At 38.3% G+C, this 18,427-nt stretch overlaps 2 protein-coding genes across 4 annotated transcripts in view; one reads left to right on the top strand and one right to left on the bottom strand.

Moving 5' to 3' along the window:
- Positions 1 to 18,427, bottom strand: part of Lrba (LPS responsive beige-like anchor protein) — a 537,266-nt gene that overhangs the window by 219,731 nt on the left and 299,108 nt on the right. For all 3 annotated transcript variants that reach the window (XM_029537235.1, XM_021195949.2, XM_029537234.1), the window contains exon 40: positions 16,569 to 16,705. In XM_029537235.1, the coding sequence (XP_029393095.1) occupies positions 16,569 to 16,705 (137 nt within the window). The remainder of the gene's footprint in view (positions 1 to 16,568; positions 16,706 to 18,427) is intronic.
- On the top strand, positions 10,887 to 13,275 carry Mab21l2 (mab-21 like 2). Its single transcript, XM_021195950.2, has one exon. It carries the CDS (start codon positions 11,636 to 11,638, stop codon positions 12,713 to 12,715), a length of 1,080 nt encoding a protein of 359 aa, XP_021051609.1. The 5' UTR covers positions 10,887 to 11,635; the 3' UTR covers positions 12,716 to 13,275.

Here is an 18,427-nt window from a genome sequence, read left to right as displayed (position 1 = left end):
ATATATATATATATATACACACACACACACACACACACATACACACACACACATATAACAATCCATTGGCACTGTGTATAAAATAACTTGCAATTTGTGGTAAATGCTTTAGGATTATGTTTACATTTTTTAAATATATATATATAAAATGAAAGGTCAGTTTGTTTGCATGAAGAAGTCTTTGTTTTAGGACACCTAAAGCTTTGTTTAATGGTGCCTATTGCTAAGGCCTCTCTCTCCAGGCTGCAGCAGTGTGTTTGAGCATGCACTTGCTCCAAGAAAGACATTAGTCATCATTAACAGAACCACTGACACCGAATCTAAGTGCCTCTCCACAATGACCAAGTGGCAATCATCTTTCTCTTACACTGTCACTGCTCATTAGGATTTTCTTTCATGAAAATTTAATTTGTTCCCTTTCTGTAGCTTTTTTTTTTTCATTCCAAAAAAAACCCAAAAAAACAAAAAAACCTATACATTCAAGAAGGTTACAAATGCAATGTAAGAAGTTCTACCTCAAATATAGAGAATGATACAGAAATTCTCAGGCTAAATCTTTTTACTTAAGCCAGGAAAATACTAAGTCAATAGTTTATAAACAGCAAGAAAAAAAAGTGATGATCCCCAAAGGAATCTTGCATTAAAAATCTGTAACATTCGTGGGTGGGGAGGCAGGAGTAGGTGGGTAGGTGGGGGAATACCCTCATAGAAGCAGGGGGAGGGGGAGTGGGATGGGGTTTTCGGGGATGGGGTTAGAAACCTGGAAAGGGGATAACATTTGAAATGTAAATAAAGAAAACATCCAAGTTAAGAAAAAAAAAAAAATCTATCATCCAGAAAAGGTGGCTAACTCAAGGGATCCGAATGAGACTTCCCTAAGTATTAGCAACATAATCCTAAAGCTCCTTAAAACACTTCTGGCAGCCACCATTCACAACTCAAATTTTGTCTATATCTTAAAAACAAGCCAGGATAGGAAGTTCACACAGACCTGCCATGATCAACTTAAGAAAAGTCTTTTAAGTAGCAATACCTTCGCTGTGTGTTAGCCTACTGGTTGGTGTTTTCTTTAAATGGGGTCTGTAGTTGCTGGGGACAAATGGAAGTGATTCATGTGGCTATGCAGGGTGCTCCAGGGCTAGATGGTGCTACAGATTAAACTCAGGTCTGTAGAATGTCACAGTGTTAAACAAGATATCATAACGATAAGTTATTTAAGGAAGTTTAAAAAAACATTTACTTTTCTGTCTTATTTCAATTTGTTTAAAGTTTGTAGAAAATGTAAACATGTGATAATTTGCAAAGATCCTGGAACAATCCCAACTCCTAGCTATAAATATTATATTCCTTTATACTACTTATGTATTGAAACAAAACAGATTGGTCTAAACGTAAAATAATCTCAAAATTAGAATAAATCTAGCTTTAGTCAAAATTTGCTATATATTTGGGGTCACATGAATAAAAATTGTATCTTCCTGATAACTATCTACATGAAATGCTTTAAAAACAAAAATTAATACCATTTCTGTCTAAATTCAGAAACAATCATAATTCATAAAACTTTAACAATTAAATGACTCTCCAATCCATATGTTTTACTATGAGAAATAATTTTAAAGGTCAACTAGCAACCACTTAGCTACATTTTCAAAGATTCAATTCTCCCCTCTCCCACCTTTGTAATTGGTCTTCAATTAAAACTTTTAAAACTTTGGAATTTTAATGTATTTGGAAACAATGTTTAATTAATTAAACTTGGGAGGCAGAACAATCACCAAAGAATAAACAAAGTGCTAATCTAAAATAAAAGCAAAACCATATAACCTAATTTAAATATTTTTTTAATCTATGCTCAGAACTACTTGGGTCATTTCTATCTAAGTATATTATTCTGATACTGAAATTCATTAAAACCAAGTTCTGATTTTCAGAGTTCCACAGAAACATCCAGATCAAAACTTCAAAAGGTTACAGTATTATAACTGCTTCCTACATTGTTGAATCTTACACATGTTCAAGAAGAGAAGTTTAGCTCTGTAACTTCCATTCCTCAACCTAAACCTCCCAGTCACTTGTCAGTTAAGGGTTGGGCGATTTATTGACCGCCTCTGGATGCATACTGTCAGTGCTGAAGGAAATATGAGGGAAGGTTGTCGCTACTGTTCTGGAGCTCATTGATAATGACATACCTGCCTCTGTCACCCATTACCCATACTACAAACTACTTAGACCTAACTGAAAAATCAATAGCCTACTTGCACTGGTTCCTGTGGCTGCCTCCTCTGATTGTCAGCTCCTGTCTAGGGTCAGCACTTACATGAAAGGGGCTGTGACTGCCTGATGCTTTCAGGACAACCTAACGATATGAAACTAGCCAACAGAACAGTAAATTCTGTCTCCCTGCCCTCCTCATCAATTAGGCTTTGACTAGGCTTGCCTGTAGAAACCTGACCTTTTAAGTTTAGGTGAATATGGACTAGCTGAACACACCATTGCCCTCAGCACTGAGCCAGGAAATCTACTGACAGGTTAAACAAAACAGAAGGTTGTAACTGTCATAATTTGCATTGCACTTTCACGCCAACAAGGGTGTTATCAGTGGGGGCAAGCCCTGGAACACACAAGTCCAGCACCTTAAGCCACACTACTCATAAATTTTCAAGTGAAGTGAGATAAAACAAATTCACAAATAGCAATGCATTTCTCATCTCTTGGTCTTTTAGGTTTGCACTTTGCAAACCCACAGAGTGCCCATCAACAACTCTCCTGCTGGCCACCTGGCACTCCTAAATGCACTGATGAAGGCCTTCCAATGAACTTAACAAAAAACTGAACTACTCAGCCATGCCCATTTAAGTGCTGTATCAGAGAGCACTACAGCCAATCACAATACAGCCAATAACAGATTGCTGAGCTGTGTTTGAAAATGAGAACAGTTAGATCACAACATATTTTTTCTTGCTTAAATTCGTTCCCTACTAAAATATCCACATGCTTAGCAAGGCATATGTGAGAGGAAGTGTTGAAATTATTTCCTACCATGATTCTCTGATACAGCATCTTTTACAGTTTGAGAGAAAACTAGGAACATCTGTAAAAATCAAAGATGTTAACACATTTACGCCTGTCAAATCTTCTGACGAAAACAAGTGAAGAGCATGGGAAAGTATAAAAATGTCCTTCTTTAAGGACACATGTGAGAATCACATCCCAGCGTGGGTACATACTTTAATAAATGATGAATTTAGAAAATCATAGCTTCATGAAGCCATTTCTCTAAGAAGACACATTTTAAATTAATGGAAAACTTGAAATCCTTTGGCTTCAAAAACTGTTTACACCACAGAAATCTTCATGAAGATATCTAAAGTCTGAACTCCTTCATTACTTAGGAACAAGTCACTACCAGTCATGCTCACACCACTAAACACATCTTTATAGGAATACACAGCACGCTTCATTGTAATAGTCCAGTTTTTACAAACAGCATCCTTAAACGTTCTCTCAAGTTGCTCTGTTGTTGACCTTCCTGACTATTTGCAATCAAAAATGTATGATTTAAGAAAAAAAAAAGTGGTCTGGTTTTCTCTTAAAAACTTTCACAACCCTATGCTACTACAACGCTGAAAGCCAAAAATTTCACAGAGAGCATTCTGCTTAAAATAAACTCGCCAAGTTCAACAACTTCTCTTATATTATTTAATCCAAACCCCCCATTTTAAAACTGGAAATATCTTACTGTGGTCTGCATATTGCACTCCTAGCACTTGGAAAGTTGAGGCAGGAGGAGAGTCTGAGGCAAGCCTGAGGTAAACGGTGAGACCCCATCTTACAAACAGTTCTTCAGGAAATGGGTAGAGATTGTGACTGGATGGGGTCACCCAGACAGCTTTTGTTCCTCAAGTTGATCTTCTCTATTAACACTCACGAGAGCATCCCTTTTATTTTATGTATCCAGTAGGTTATGTGACAGCAATAACCATACACTTAAAAAAAAAACTACATCATTAATTAATATTTACAAAGAGTTTTGGATAGATTTCAGAAAATACTGAAAAATTTTAGAGCATGTAACAAAAAGTTACTCCACAGAAATAAATGTTATAGTTAGAAGAGCTGGTTGAGTCCAGCTGGAACCTTCCTGACCTCACTGGTGATTAACTATGCATCTGGTGGCCTTGCCGTCCTCTGTGTGCACCTAGCTGATAGCACAGTGAAAGGGCATGGACAGTGTCTGCTCCCAGCAAGCACATCACTTAGAAACAGTCAGAGCCACAGATCAAAGATTTCCCACTTTATCTACGCTGATTTAAACCCACTACAGACAAAACACGTTAGAGAATAAGAGAATGACTCTTTAGGATCCAAAGATAACACGAGAAGATAGAAAGGGAAAATTCAGAGAAGAAACAGACTGGTAGAATTTGATACCCACAGGCCAAAGCAGCTGTTTTGTCTCCCCGCTACATTTCATATGGTTGTGGAAAAACGTTTGCTTCCTTAGACCATCGAGTGTTACTTCATTTCTACGAGATAGAGGTCTCAAGACCTTCTGTTGTTGTCTAGCTACTACAAGAATCAGAGAAACCACCTTCTCTGCATATCACTTTTAACTAAAGAGTAGCACATTCATTAAAAATGTTCTGTTATCTCAGGGGATATTAGTATAAGTCTACTGCTACCAATGACATATGGAGTACTTTAAGACCACTGATCATACAATAAGGTATATAAACTGGCTAGTTTTCCTAACTTGTAATAAAAACATACTCATATGATTTGCTTATCTAGTATTATCAAACATTAGGTCCTCAAAAATGTTACATATGACCTAAGAGAAATATGAAACAAACCTTAAAACCAAAATATATTGAACTAAGTATACTTCAGTAATGCCAAAGCCTTCATAACTAAACTCATTAATATCTTCCATTAATGTCCTATACTAAGCATAACAGGCAGTAGACGCAGGAATAGCATCAAAATCCCAGGACATAAGGTGCATACAATACACTTAAGTTACAGTATTTTCATAAACATATCACACCTTTGAGCCATAAAACCAACCTTCTGTTTTCTTTATCATTAAATTTAGTATTGACTAATCCTGCTTATCTTCTGAAAGTGATATTAAATCCGAGGTAAATGCTGTCCAGAGAGTAACCCATATATTATATTTTCAGCTTTAACAACTGTTAGACGTGGACCTACTACTTGAATTATTTTTTTGAGATTACAGTGAAAGCCAAAAGTTATTAAAGCCAAAGCTATTTGGCATGTAAAATTTAACATTTTATTCACAGTACAGTTCTAATTGATTCAAATTTTTGATTAAATAAGAAAAGAAAAAGTTAGCAACAGAAAGAAACATATCCAACTTTTGAGAAACAAATGCTTATGTATGGGAAGAAAGAAAATAAATAACTTAAAAAAAGTGTACCTTTAAAATGAGAAAAACCTAAATGATTTCTTGGTAATGTTAAAAAACATAGATAGCAGTACAGTAAAGTTCAAATTCTTGCCAAGTTCTGTGTTCATGCTTTACTCCCCAGCTCTTGTACAATGGTTTTTGTCTTTCAGTGAGGCAAAGGCCATTTCCATTTGGCAAGCAGAAGTCTCCTACTTTAGTACTATATATCTCAGTGAAATCAAATTATGTATAGTTTAATATGGTACAAAATTGGGTAGCTATTGCTCAACTTGGGATAAAACTTAACATATTATATTTTCACCATCCTCATCTTGATGTCAGGATTATAAATAGAATAGTCTAATCTGAGGAAATGTCACAGCAATGTAAGTAGTATAATGGAAGGTATATTGAAAACTCAGTATGTCCACCAAACAATACCCATAAAAAGTACATAAAACTGCTGTGTTTTTCAGTACCTTTCAATAGGTTTGCTGTGGAAAGTCAAAGCTATCACTTTACCTGACAGAACACTATCTTTAGTTCACACTGTTTAAATGTGAACAATACCCCTGGGTTACCAATTAAAGAGATGCAAGGATTTTCTGTTGTTTTAAAGCTATTTTATGAAACTGAATGAAGTATTTCAACAGAATGCTTGACCATTTAAAATAATTAATAAATAATAAAAATGAAGTACTCAAAGCAAATATTCAATAACTGGGTATTACAAATTAATTCCAGAGTAGTAATTATCACTACCTTAAAAACATTCTGAAGAAACTTCAGAGTTTTAGAAAAATCACTTCAGTTGCCAGAGAATGACATATAATAGAAAAGAAGACTGGAAATAGTAAAATATCCATAATTGTTAGAATCTCTTGCACATATTTAAATTCAGTTACTTCTTTAAAATTCCATCAAACCAACACTAACAAGCCATGTTTGAGTAATCTACTTTCTTTCTAGCCATAACTGATAGCTTTTAAAATCAGAGAATAGTTTTTATTTCTGAAATTATATTTTGACCACATTATTATAAATTTTCCACAAATCAAGTATTTTTATAATTATATCAATTAATTCAACATATAAAGACTAAAATTGAATCACTGTATAAATAGATGCATAGATTTTTCCAAGTTACACAAGAGATTAAGAATAGATACAGGTGAAAACGGAAACACTTTGCATTCTGAAAAGTGTAAGTACTTCAGAGACTTCTTAAAAAGAAAATAATTTAATTATTTCTTGAAAGTTTCTAAAATTTTTTCAGGAAATGGAGGTCATATCATATAAGCCCTGTGTACTCCTTGTAAAGACTGTTAGACTACTGTATACTGTTTCTGTACACCATAAAATACATACCTTTTAAGTCTCACTAATCTGATAAAGGAAGAAATGCACTGAAGTTTAATCTAGTAAACATATCTTTAAGAAAAGATCAGCCCAGAATAAAACAGTTTAAGGGTTCTGTGCTCAGTGCAAATGTAAACAGGATTATAACTGTCAGACACACAGAAGCCCTGACTGCACCGTTCCGCAGCTCTGAGAGCTGAACTGCTGCAGAAGTGCCCAGGTCCACAGTCACCCTGCAGCAACGGCGTCCTCGGCCATGCAGGGACAGATGGAAGTGACACTCAAAGGCATTAGCTTGCTTTTTTCTCCCAGACTGATTTCCCCAAATGGAATGCAGGCTTCTTTCTCAAAGCACTTAAGCTGAGGCTAAGTCAATGCTAAGAGAAAATATAACTGAATTCTCTAGGCAAGAAAGTTTCATAAATGGGTTATTTACTACCTTTCAAGAAAACTTCGAAAAAAATCCAAGTCCAACATTGTTTAGGATAAAATACTATAAAGTTAACACTTTAGCCTAATTGCCTATTATTTTTCAACTGGAAGAATTTTCAGTTGAAGAACTCTGTAGGCTCACCACCTGATCCTAGCACTATTCTCCACACTGAAGTCCTGATGCTAATTTTAACTGTAAAAAAAATCCCCCAGGTCTAAATGCAGTAATCTTCTTTCAAAGAATTTGTAAAAGTAGGTAACCTTTTAATTTCCAAATTACAGCTCACATTGGTTTTGATGAAGAAGAGAGTACTTCACTATGTTTAATTATGATCAAGTAAAAATAAGTTGTAATAAGGAGTAACTTAAGCTTCTGACTGCTGTATGGACCTTAAATATCCACATATCTCAAAAGCTAGTGGAGTAATTGATCTAACCCGACTCAATTTTTAAAGAAACAGGGACTAATGTTTTAAACATGCACATAGTTTATAGTTATTAAAAACATGCCCATCTCAATACATTTCTAGATGTCACGATTATAATGATAGGAAATGTTAGGCCCAGAGAAGTCTGAAGGTTCTGCATTACCCATAATCCACGGGGGAGGGGGAACCACCCTCCATGCCCTCCTTCCCTTCAGGAATGCCTTGCTGCCAGCCAGCCCAACACCACAGTTCTGGGCAGAAGCATGCTGATATTGGCACTGCCTAAACCAAACAAACAAGATGTTTAACAGTCAAATAAAATGTCCTGCAGTCTCCCTAATGAATTTGTCAGGGACCATCAGATTTCACTCCCCCTCCTTTGCCTCATTAACTCAAGTATGATGAGACGGATTATAACAAGAGAATACAGATCAATCGGTCTGAAGACTTGAAGTGGCTTTTAGCCTCTAGAGTTTCTTTCTCTCTCGGTCTCCTTAATAGAACACCGCATCTCCTGCAGAAGGAGCTGCCACTTCGTTTTAATACACCATCAAGGAGCTGCTGATGGACTTCTACACCAACATACATAAAAGCAGAGGTGACAGGGGCTCTTCAATTATAGCCTCCTCAGATACCGTTTCCCCCTTCAATTATTCAACCAAGGATAGGAGCCGCAAACAGCAGAAGCTGCTCTCAGCCAAGGCAGTGGAGAGAGGTAAGGGGGAGGGGTGCAGTGTTTGCTGGAAGTGTTTAAGTTTATTGCTCGAATGATGTTTCTAATTAGCACCACAGCGATAAATTAAAGTCGCCTTTGTTTAACTGATTTATTATTTACTAGAGCATCTACCTTAGACAGGGTAAATTGGTAATGAATTGTTTTTAAATCAAAACATTTGTAACGTTTTATCATCCTTGCCTCTAGGAAGAGAAGTGGAGAAACGGTGGACAAGGGTGTGAGGAAACTTGCTCAAGCTGGGAGAGGTGAATGCAGTGGGTGCGCGTGTCCTGTAGCTTGAAGACGTGGCAGGCCGAGCTGGGACAGCCAGCATTACAAGGGCTCCCACAGGCGTCTCTGGCCACATGCATGCTGCAGATCTGGCTGGCCCCTGGAGGATGTGGAGGAACTCTGCACCTGGGCCTTGCCACCAGTCCCCGCCCGCCCAGCACTGCCTGTGGGACTTGCTCCAAGCTTCTTTTCCCTATGGTCCCATACTCCACAGGAGTGCACCCCTCTGGCCTGTAACACCTCCAAGGCAGGGACTATAGAACTCGCTAGTTACCCGGCTACTTGGCATGATCTGGGTCCTGCAGCACCAAAGCCTCCCTGACCAGCGGGAAACCGCTGGCCGCAGCTAGCCGCCTAGTAGTGCATTCACTCTTAGGAACGCCCATGAAACTACGGTCCCGGAGGCTCATTGATGCTTACTTTGCAAGGTTCTTCCCAACTCCTAGCTACTTAAAATGGCCCCCAAGAGATAAATCCCGCTTGATTTAAAAAAGAAAAACCCAAATACTCTTTAGAAAAGAGCTTTAGCATCAAGGTGGAGGCGGGTCAAGTCTCCAGCCCTCCGGACCACCAAAGACTAAGAACGAATGAAGGGGTAGGGATCCAAGCATCTCATGCCAAGTAGAAAGAAACATTTGCTTTCCCTGTAGCAACTGAATTCAGGTTCTGGTAGGTTTCAAAAACTGCAAGTCAAGCTCTCCTACAGGGTTTTACAAAAGTTATAAACAGCTTTTTAAAAAATCGGGCTAAAGATTTTATTTCCCCTATGCATAACCCACGGCTTAAATATTATCTGCCAAATCAAACTAAAAATAGCCCTTAACTACCTGAGTGTATTAAAACTGAGAACTTAAACATCTTAAATCTGAGATGAACTCCCAGTAGCAAGTCAATCACCTTGCTGCAGTCCTTGTTTTTCCAAAAGTCCTACAAGGCAACAATCCCACAGCTTGTTAAGGATAATACATATTCTAAGGAACAAGAGAGACTGAGTTTTAGTGGGATGCGGGGGAGGAGGAAGGCCATCTGGGTAATCAATAACAGGAAAGTTATAGATTTTTGTCCCAGTCAACTCCTTTAAAGGCAAGAATCAATTATGAAAATAAAATTATTCTAAACCAGTAATGCCCAAGAATATGTTCACAATTAAAGTCACAGCATTAAAAAAAATTTTAAAAAAAAACTGAATTCAGGCTCAATTTTTTTCCTTCATTTTAAGTCTAAACTATTTTGGTAGCTTATTTCAATTAGCAAGTATAACCAAGTAATGTATATTAATATAAACTTACAGTTTCTCAAAACTCACATATTTTCCCTCTAGTTATTGGTTAGTTCCTGTAACAGTAAAATAAAGACACAAAGATAGCTAAATCTAAATTATGAAATAAGGATCAAAAACATATCTGGACTAGTTTTTGTCCTGTTCTGTATTTTTAACAGCATATGGAAATTACTAACAAGAGATTTATGGTTATAGACTGTCATCCTATACCCTCCTTTACACATACACAGCAATTGCTCCAGCTCCTGGCAACAATGGGATGGGAGGGAAAGAGAAGGGGGGGGGGAACTACAAAATTTAAGTCCTTTCTTAAGCTCCCCTTCCTGCTCCCATTTGCCTTCAAGCCAAAGACAGTTTGTTAGAGTCTGCACCTTCTGCAGAATGTTCAGAGAATTAAAACCAAAAGTGAAGCTCCCTAAAACCACTACTACTTTCCAGGCATACCCAGAGAAGAATCCCTTCTATAAAGACTCTCCTCTTCACTGCAACTGGTAAGAAAAGAGGATAAAAAAGAAGATGGGACTATCAAACGAGTGAGTGTATTTGACTTCTGTCTAGTCCTATTTTCTTACACCCCCCACCCCTTTTATCAAGTGCAGTGTGGTGGCTGCTATGGTTCCAAGCTTGTCTTCTCTCTCTCTCTTTCTCTCGGATTGGCTAAAGCACTGACAGCTTGCATAGGGATTGTAGGAACTGAAGCTCCACCCCTTCACGGTGGCCCAGAACCATTCATAAACTAAGGAGAGAGAGAGAGAGAGAGAGAGAGAGAGAGAGAGAGAGAGAGAGAGAGAGAGAGTGTTAGTTGTGGGGGGTAGGTAGAGTCTGCACACGCAACCCAGAGGAGAGGAAAAACCCGGACTCAGACCTGCACACCAGATACAACGCAAGCAACGACTTAGTCACACTAAAATAGATTTTGCTAGGGCCAAAAGTATAAATAACGAGGTAGAAAAGAATATCAAACAACTTGCAGCAGTTTGCACCTAGAGAAAGGCAGGAAGAACCCACCACAAACAAACCAACCCAATCCAAACAACGCCTCCAGTAGGAAGCCAGGAAAACTGCTACGACACAACCCCCTGAGAAGAGAGGAGACTAGCACGCTGAGACCGCGCGGGGCGTCTGCAAACCTGAGTGCGCTGCGGCCTGAGCTGTACTTCGCTGCTCTCCGGGCATTAATTACATCCTTCACTTTCCTTTTGGGGGAGGGTAAGGAAGGCATCACCTCCGCTAAGCGAAGGCGTCCAACCATCGAGGGAGAAGTTTCAGAATGAACCACTGAATGTTTTTGTCTTATTTTTAAATTGACTTTGGCACTTCTAAGACTTCATTTCCAGATATCTGGGCAATCGTGGCTGCTGCGGACATCTAAGCCTAGCCTCTTGGTAACCTAGTTTTTCTCTCTCACAATTTCATCCATCTCTCCCGCACAAGGAGAGGCTCGTCTTTATTTTTGCAGGTACTTTCCCCCCCAAAAATAATATTCTTTCTAATTTTCTGCGGAAGAAAGAAAAGAAAATTCCAAAGAGGGAAAAGAAAAGGCCAGCCGGCTATATCATCAGCCGGTCAGCCCAGGTGGAAAGCAAGAGTGAAATTGGGGCTTCAGGGGGAACGCACCGCCTTTCCACAGCCGCAGGGCCACCACCAGTGCGTGAGCCTTGGATCCCTCAACGTATTGCGAGACGCCGGTGTATAGCCCGGACCTGTGCCCCAACATGATCGCCGCTCAGGCCAAGCTGGTTTACCAGCTCAATAAATACTACACCGAGCGCTGCCAGGCGCGCAAGGCTGCGATCGCCAAGACCATCCGAGAAGTCTGCAAGGTAGTGTCGGATGTGCTAAAGGAAGTGGAGGTGCAAGAGCCGCGCTTCATCAGCTCTCTGAGTGAGATTGACGCCCGCTACGAGGGGCTGGAGGTAATCTCGCCCACCGAGTTCGAGGTGGTACTCTACCTCAACCAGATGGGAGTCTTCAACTTCGTGGACGACGGATCTCTGCCCGGATGTGCGGTGCTCAAACTAAGCGATGGGCGGAAGCGGAGCATGTCTCTTTGGGTCGAGTTCATCACAGCGTCTGGCTACCTTTCTGCGCGCAAGATCCGCTCGCGTTTCCAGACACTGGTAGCCCAGGCGGTGGACAAGTGCAGCTACCGGGACGTGGTCAAGATGATCGCCGACACTAGTGAGGTCAAGTTGCGCATCAGGGAGCGCTACGTGGTGCAAATCACCCCAGCGTTCAAGTGCACCGGGATCTGGCCTCGCAGCGCGGCACAGTGGCCTATGCCCCACATCCCCTGGCCCGGCCCCAATCGGGTGGCGGAGGTCAAGGCCGAAGGGTTCAACTTGCTCTCCAAGGAGTGCTACTCGCTAACTGGCAAGCAGAGCTCCGCAGAAAGCGACGCCTGGGTGCTGCAGTTCGGTGAGGCGGAGAACCGCTTGCTGATGGGCGGCTGTAGAAACAAGTGCCTCTCGGTGCTGAAGACGCTGCGGGACCGCCACCTGGAGCTGCCTGGCCAGCCGCTCAATAACTACCACATGAAGACGCTGCTGCTGTACGAGTGCGAGAAACACCCGAGGGAAACGGACTGGGACGAGGCTTGCTTGGGCGACCGTCTGAACGGCATCCTGCTACAGCTCATCTCCTGCCTGCAGTGCCGCCGCTGCCCTCACTACTTTTTGCCCAACCTCGACCTCTTCCAGGGTAAGCCCCACTCGGCCCTGGAGAGCGCTGCCAAGCAGACCTGGAGATTGGCCAGGGAAATCCTCACCAATCCCAAAAGCTTGGACAAACTATAGAGTGCTGCCGACTGCGTGGAAAGCAACATAAATGGGCATGCTCTCTCAGAACACACAACAACAGCAAAAACTCGAAACACAAACTTTTATGTAAATCACCTGAAAGAACGGGAGTAGGCAGAAGACATCCTAATTAAGAAGCGAACAAAAGAGGGCAAACCAACCAACCCCCACCCCCAAAATAACATTCTTGCACAAAAATGATCGTTTCCTTCCAAACAATGTGAATTTAAAGATCGCATAAAAGAAGCAATCCGGCTTTGCGAACACAAAATGAAACCCAAGGTACATTTTTCAAATCAATGTATAGTAGCTTCCCCTCTTTTCCTTCTTTACACCCGCCCCTCCTTGTTTTGGGTTGCTTGAATGATTGTCACCAAGTGAAAGTAATTATTTAACTATATGTGAAATTTCTTTTACAAAGTTTTACTGATGTGAAATGTGTCTCAGTGCCAATGTCAATGTGCCCCTGCCTCCTCCTTTTGCACCCCTAGCCCCCGCCCTAAAATGTCTTGTTGAAAACAGTAAACCAGTAATAAAAATATTACTTTACATTGTAATTGGCTGCTTGCGGATTGTTCTTGAATGAAGGCAGATGAGATCACTTTCTAACTTACAAGATATGAACTTGAACTAAATACAGGAAGCTTCCATTTGAACTCTGATTTGCAAACTTTAAAATACAGCATATTCTGGAGAATTAATTATATAAATTTCTCCTAAAATCCTTAGTAAAAAGTAAAAGAAGGATTTTACTCAATATAACACATATTTTATGTTAATAGCAATATTTAAAAAAGAAAACAGTGTGAAACAATGTATTGTTAATCCTAAAATTTAAAATAATAAAAAAGCCTATTTAAAATTATATCAGGATATTTTTTAATTTTGTAAGGTTTTAAAAATCTAGTTCTAAATGTTTTAAAAGTTGTTTTTAAAGAATGAAGTCATGCCATGCTCTTTCTTCAACTATTTGTTCTTTTTAAGTTTCAACTAGTAATAATAAATAAAATTAGCAAAAAAATCAAAGACACCAAAAATAATAAAATAGTCACTGCAATATTTCTCTCCTCTAGCAACTTGTAATATGAACAATTCAGATTTATAACTACTTTGGTTTTTTAATGATTTAGTTATGAATGCAATAAACATGATCATTTTAATTAAATTTCAAAAATTATTTTGAAAATACTTATATATAAGGGTCTTAAAACTATTTTATGACCTAAATAATTCCAAAAATTTAGAAATAGGAAAAGTACCTTCCATATTCTGCTTTTTCAGGTAATAATCCCATAGACTCATTTCAATGTTTCAATTCTGATAAGATTTCTTTTACATGCAATAAAATAACTGTTTGGAATAAAAATAATTAGGAAAGCTGAAACTATCCTAAAGAAACTGGTTTGTTTTCTGGCCAAAGGACAAGATTTGATCATGTGAAGTAAAGGAACAGAATATGTTAAATACTACCTCTAATATTTAAATTTTATTCTTTAAATTCATCTATTTTTAATTATGTTTTTATCTATAAGTGAAAGATATAGAAGAAAATGTTGTACAAGGCAGTTTTCAGATGAGAAGTCTGGGTGGGGGAGGGGTGTGTGGTGCTAAGAACAGGAGGACTAAGATGACTGAGCCCTAGGAAGCTCCCGGGGCTCTGAAGTACCAGGTCACTTGACAGAACAGGCATAAGCTCTAGGCTGCCCTGGGAAAGGTAATTCTGTGTCAAAAATATAAGCTTAGGGGCTACCTACTTTGAAAATACCTTTGACCTTTCAATGTACTTAGTACCCTGTGTGTTTGTGTGTGTGTGTGTGTGTGTGTGTGTTGTGTCTTCTTGTAAAAATAAAAACAAACATTAATTCAGTGAACTCACTAATTATTTTGAACAATAAAACAGTTTATCCTCTTAAGGAAAAGGTCTGAATTTTAAGAAAAATTTCAAAGGAATATGTTTGGAAATATAAAACAATAGCTACTCAGACATGTACACAAATCATTTAAGGCACAGTATTTGGTTTAAAAGGTTAAAATGCTTTCTTAAAAAATGACTAATGCACTCGATAAAGCATGTCTAGCACGGAACAGCACTTCTTCCAACTACTTACAAAAAAGTTATTAAGTATTGACAAGAAAAAAAAATCCCAATTTGATATCCTCACATCCTTATTTAATGCAAGTTTTAAAAAGATTTTTAATGTTAAAAATGTTGTAGTCAAGAAAAGTGTTTACAATAAAAATATCTTTTAGCATTAATGTCAATATTAAATCAAAGATTCTATCAATAATTTGCTGAAGTTAATTTCAAATATGTTGATGTCTAGAGAACTAGGTAGGTTGCAGTAGAAGACAAATTTCATGATTAAGGTAAAATATCTTTTGTTTTACAAGCAACAGAGAAAGAAAGCTAATTTAATTATGCTACAAAAAGACAAGGAAAACTTAAAAGCTACAGCTTCCTATAAAAGAACAAATAGCTTCAAAGAACCTGTTCTCAAAGGCTGACAAAGATCTTAATTTTGAAAAAAGTTCTTAAACACCATTGATCAGATTTTAGACTTTAAACTATGTCCCAAAAGTATAGTAAACTATTCTGAATGAAGTCTCAGTCTCTCCGAAGTTCTGAAGTGCCAGGGATCAGAGTTTAAGTCATTTTGGTAGCCTCTCATAATGAATTTATAATATATTTTCAGATACTTTAGCCACGAGACAAAGAACAAAACATTTTGTGGTGATAAAAGTTCAGAATTCAGGTTTTCTCTGTACCGGAGTCACCAATTTATCTAACTGCAACTAACCAGTTCTCTCGTGGCTTTCTTTTCATGTGTTCCAGCAAGTTCTCCCTGATATAGACAGTGGTATGGAAACAAAGTACTTGAAGCAAACATGGCTGAGATAAATGATTTGTTTGTAAAGCTCAACAAAATTATAACTTTTTTTCCTCAAAAGTTTTTTAAAAATACTTCCAAATTAGAAAAATTTCACAATTCCACATGATTCCAAAACAGAAGAGGCTACCAATACATAGAATATGTACATACTGCACACACACACACACACACACACACTACAGGCCAGTAAAATTAATTATCCCATTTTAAACCACTATTCTTTCTACAGGACACTTACTTGGTTATTTTTCAATAAACTGCTTCCTCTCAGAACAAATTATAGTACTTACTTTCATAAAATCAACATTATTTTGGCTTTATGACTGTGTTAAAAAACAGAAATGTTTCTAAGTAAAGTAAAATTGCTATGGTCTGAAAAGTAATCAAAATACCTTCGAAAGGGGAAATTACATTTTCATTTAAGAATAGGAAATTATGCAGTGCCTTGTAAAAGCTACCACAGGTAATGGGAAACAGAGGTATCACACTCTGGCAGAATACGCTCACATACACCAAAGAATAGTAAGCCATGGGGACAAAGCAAGCATCATGATATATTGGTGTTATATCCAGAAAATATAAGGGCTAAACAAAACAATTCTACTCTCAAGCTCACTGATTTTTTTGTTGCTTAATTCACTCTGGACCCCTTCAGGCAGAATATATTTATAGACAATGTTCCCCGAGGTCTCTTCCCCCGAAGAACTAATGATAAATGCAATTAAGTGGGAATTGTTTTTGAATTTAAATGAACGTCAGTAATCTAACAACATGGTAAAAGAGTCTTAAGTTAGAACTGATAACTGCTTTATAGCAAGCAGAGGCAGTTCTGCAAGAGCTTTGAACTAAGCTTATGAGATTTTACCAATTCCAATTTTAATTTGTAGAGCACACTAACCCATAATAACAAAATAAATAAATAAATAAATAAATAACCCCTTCCTTCCCCATCTCCTCACCTTTGGGTCAATTTTCTTGAAGTTGGGATCCTCTTCATCCACCTCAAAATAGAGTTCAGAGGAAGTGACAGAGAGAGTGCCTTTTACTACAACAGAGGGGGCCACAAGCTGAGCTGGGGTGCTCAGGCTAACAGGACCTGCCAAGAGAAAAAGAGAAGCCATATAAGTTAGAATCAAAATTTTCAAAACTCAAATTTGACCAAAAATACTATTTAATGTTTGAAAATTCTTTCTTCTAAGTACAACATTGCTGAGCTATACACTTCTCTGTTCTGTCCATACAGAATCTATCTCTGAAGATGCAAAGTTCGGATTCTCATACTATAAGATTTATAACAGGCAGTTAACGATAATAGTAAGCTAAGAAGCAATTATCTTACAGGGAGTGTGTAAAATGTTGGTCTAATCTCTAGGTAAGAAGGAGGCACTGCCTAAATAAGTACATCCATTTAGAAAGCCAGCCTCAGGCTACCAACAACATGGAATAACAACCAGGAGCAAGGAGGCCTCAATAGGCTTCCAAGGCCAGAGGTGACTTCAGAGCTTGGCTGAGACATGAACACAAAAAGACTAGCTTTATGAGTGAAGTGTTTCAGAATCCTCTGATAAACCATCTTCTGTGATAAAGATTCTGTACCAGTTTTATACAAAACCTCTTCTATGGTAACTTGCCCCCCATATAAGACTGGTAAAAATATTTCTTCTCAAAGTGTCCTCTCCACTGTTAAATATTGCCCAGTGCCTCCAAATCTAATATTAGTGTAGTTCAGGGACTCTGGGAGTAAACAGCTGGAGGGTGGGTTTCCAAGTGAATGAATTTTTATTGGAATAATCAAATCTCCACAGGGCTTATCAAAGAGACAAATCAGACTGCTACTGAAAACAATAGATGCACTATAGACAGAACAGCTTAAAGTACATTAGAGCTAGCCCTAAAATAAGCTGAACATAATTATATAATACATACATACTTAGAGATCGCTTCAGAAAGAATTTGAAATTCTACAATTTCTCATTGTACAAGTCCTGTATTTTTTCAAAAACAAACAAACAAACAAACAAACAAACAGTCAAAGAGAAGAGTGGCATGTGTAATTCTGAATTAATATAGTGCATATAAACAAGGTGCACCTATTCAGGTAATCAATGGATGAATAAGTGTTTCAAAATTCAGATGAACTGACATTTCCATCGATTGTTTGAAGTGAGATGGTCCTTAATCCCACATCAATCTTAATGTGTGCCAGTAGGACAATGGAAGGATGCTCTGCAGAGATCAGAGCAGGTTTTGCCCTCTATTCCCAATGTACAAATGCATTGTGTTTGCAGATGGGGAGCAGAGGCTTCAGAACAGCCGTGATTTCCCAGAGCTCATCCCTGTAAATGGATGGAATAAGCAGCTATGTGTTCTTTTGCTGTCTCCTTTTGCCCTCTGTACATTAGCATGTAATCCTGAGAAGAAATAACATTTTTTCAATCATTCTCAGACATTCAATTACAGGGTAAGCAGACAGCTGCAGAAGCTGGGGCAGCCTAGGTTCTACAGAAGACCCCTGACAATTTCCACTTCATTTCTAACCCGCACCACTTTATTAGTGTGGATTACTTCTTAATCCCATTGCCATTGTCAAGATTATATAATTAAACTCCCTTTCACCTCTATTACTGTGAGAACATATCGTTAGTCATAAGAATAGGAGTAAAGTAAAAAAAGGAGATGGATAAGTAGATGTGAAGGAAAATACCAGAACAACAGTATCCTCCTTAACCCCCATTCCCACTACAGACCCCTTAACAAACGCACTCCAATTAATTTTATTCTACATTGAGAGGTTTATGGTCATCAAAAAGGGTAATCA

Source organism: Mus pahari, chromosome 4, assembly GCF_900095145.1.
Source record: "Mus pahari chromosome 4, PAHARI_EIJ_v1.1, whole genome shotgun sequence".
NCBI classification, from domain to species: Eukaryota; Metazoa; Chordata; class Mammalia; order Rodentia; family Muridae; genus Mus; species Mus pahari.
This window is presented reverse-complemented; position numbering and strand designations above follow the sequence as displayed.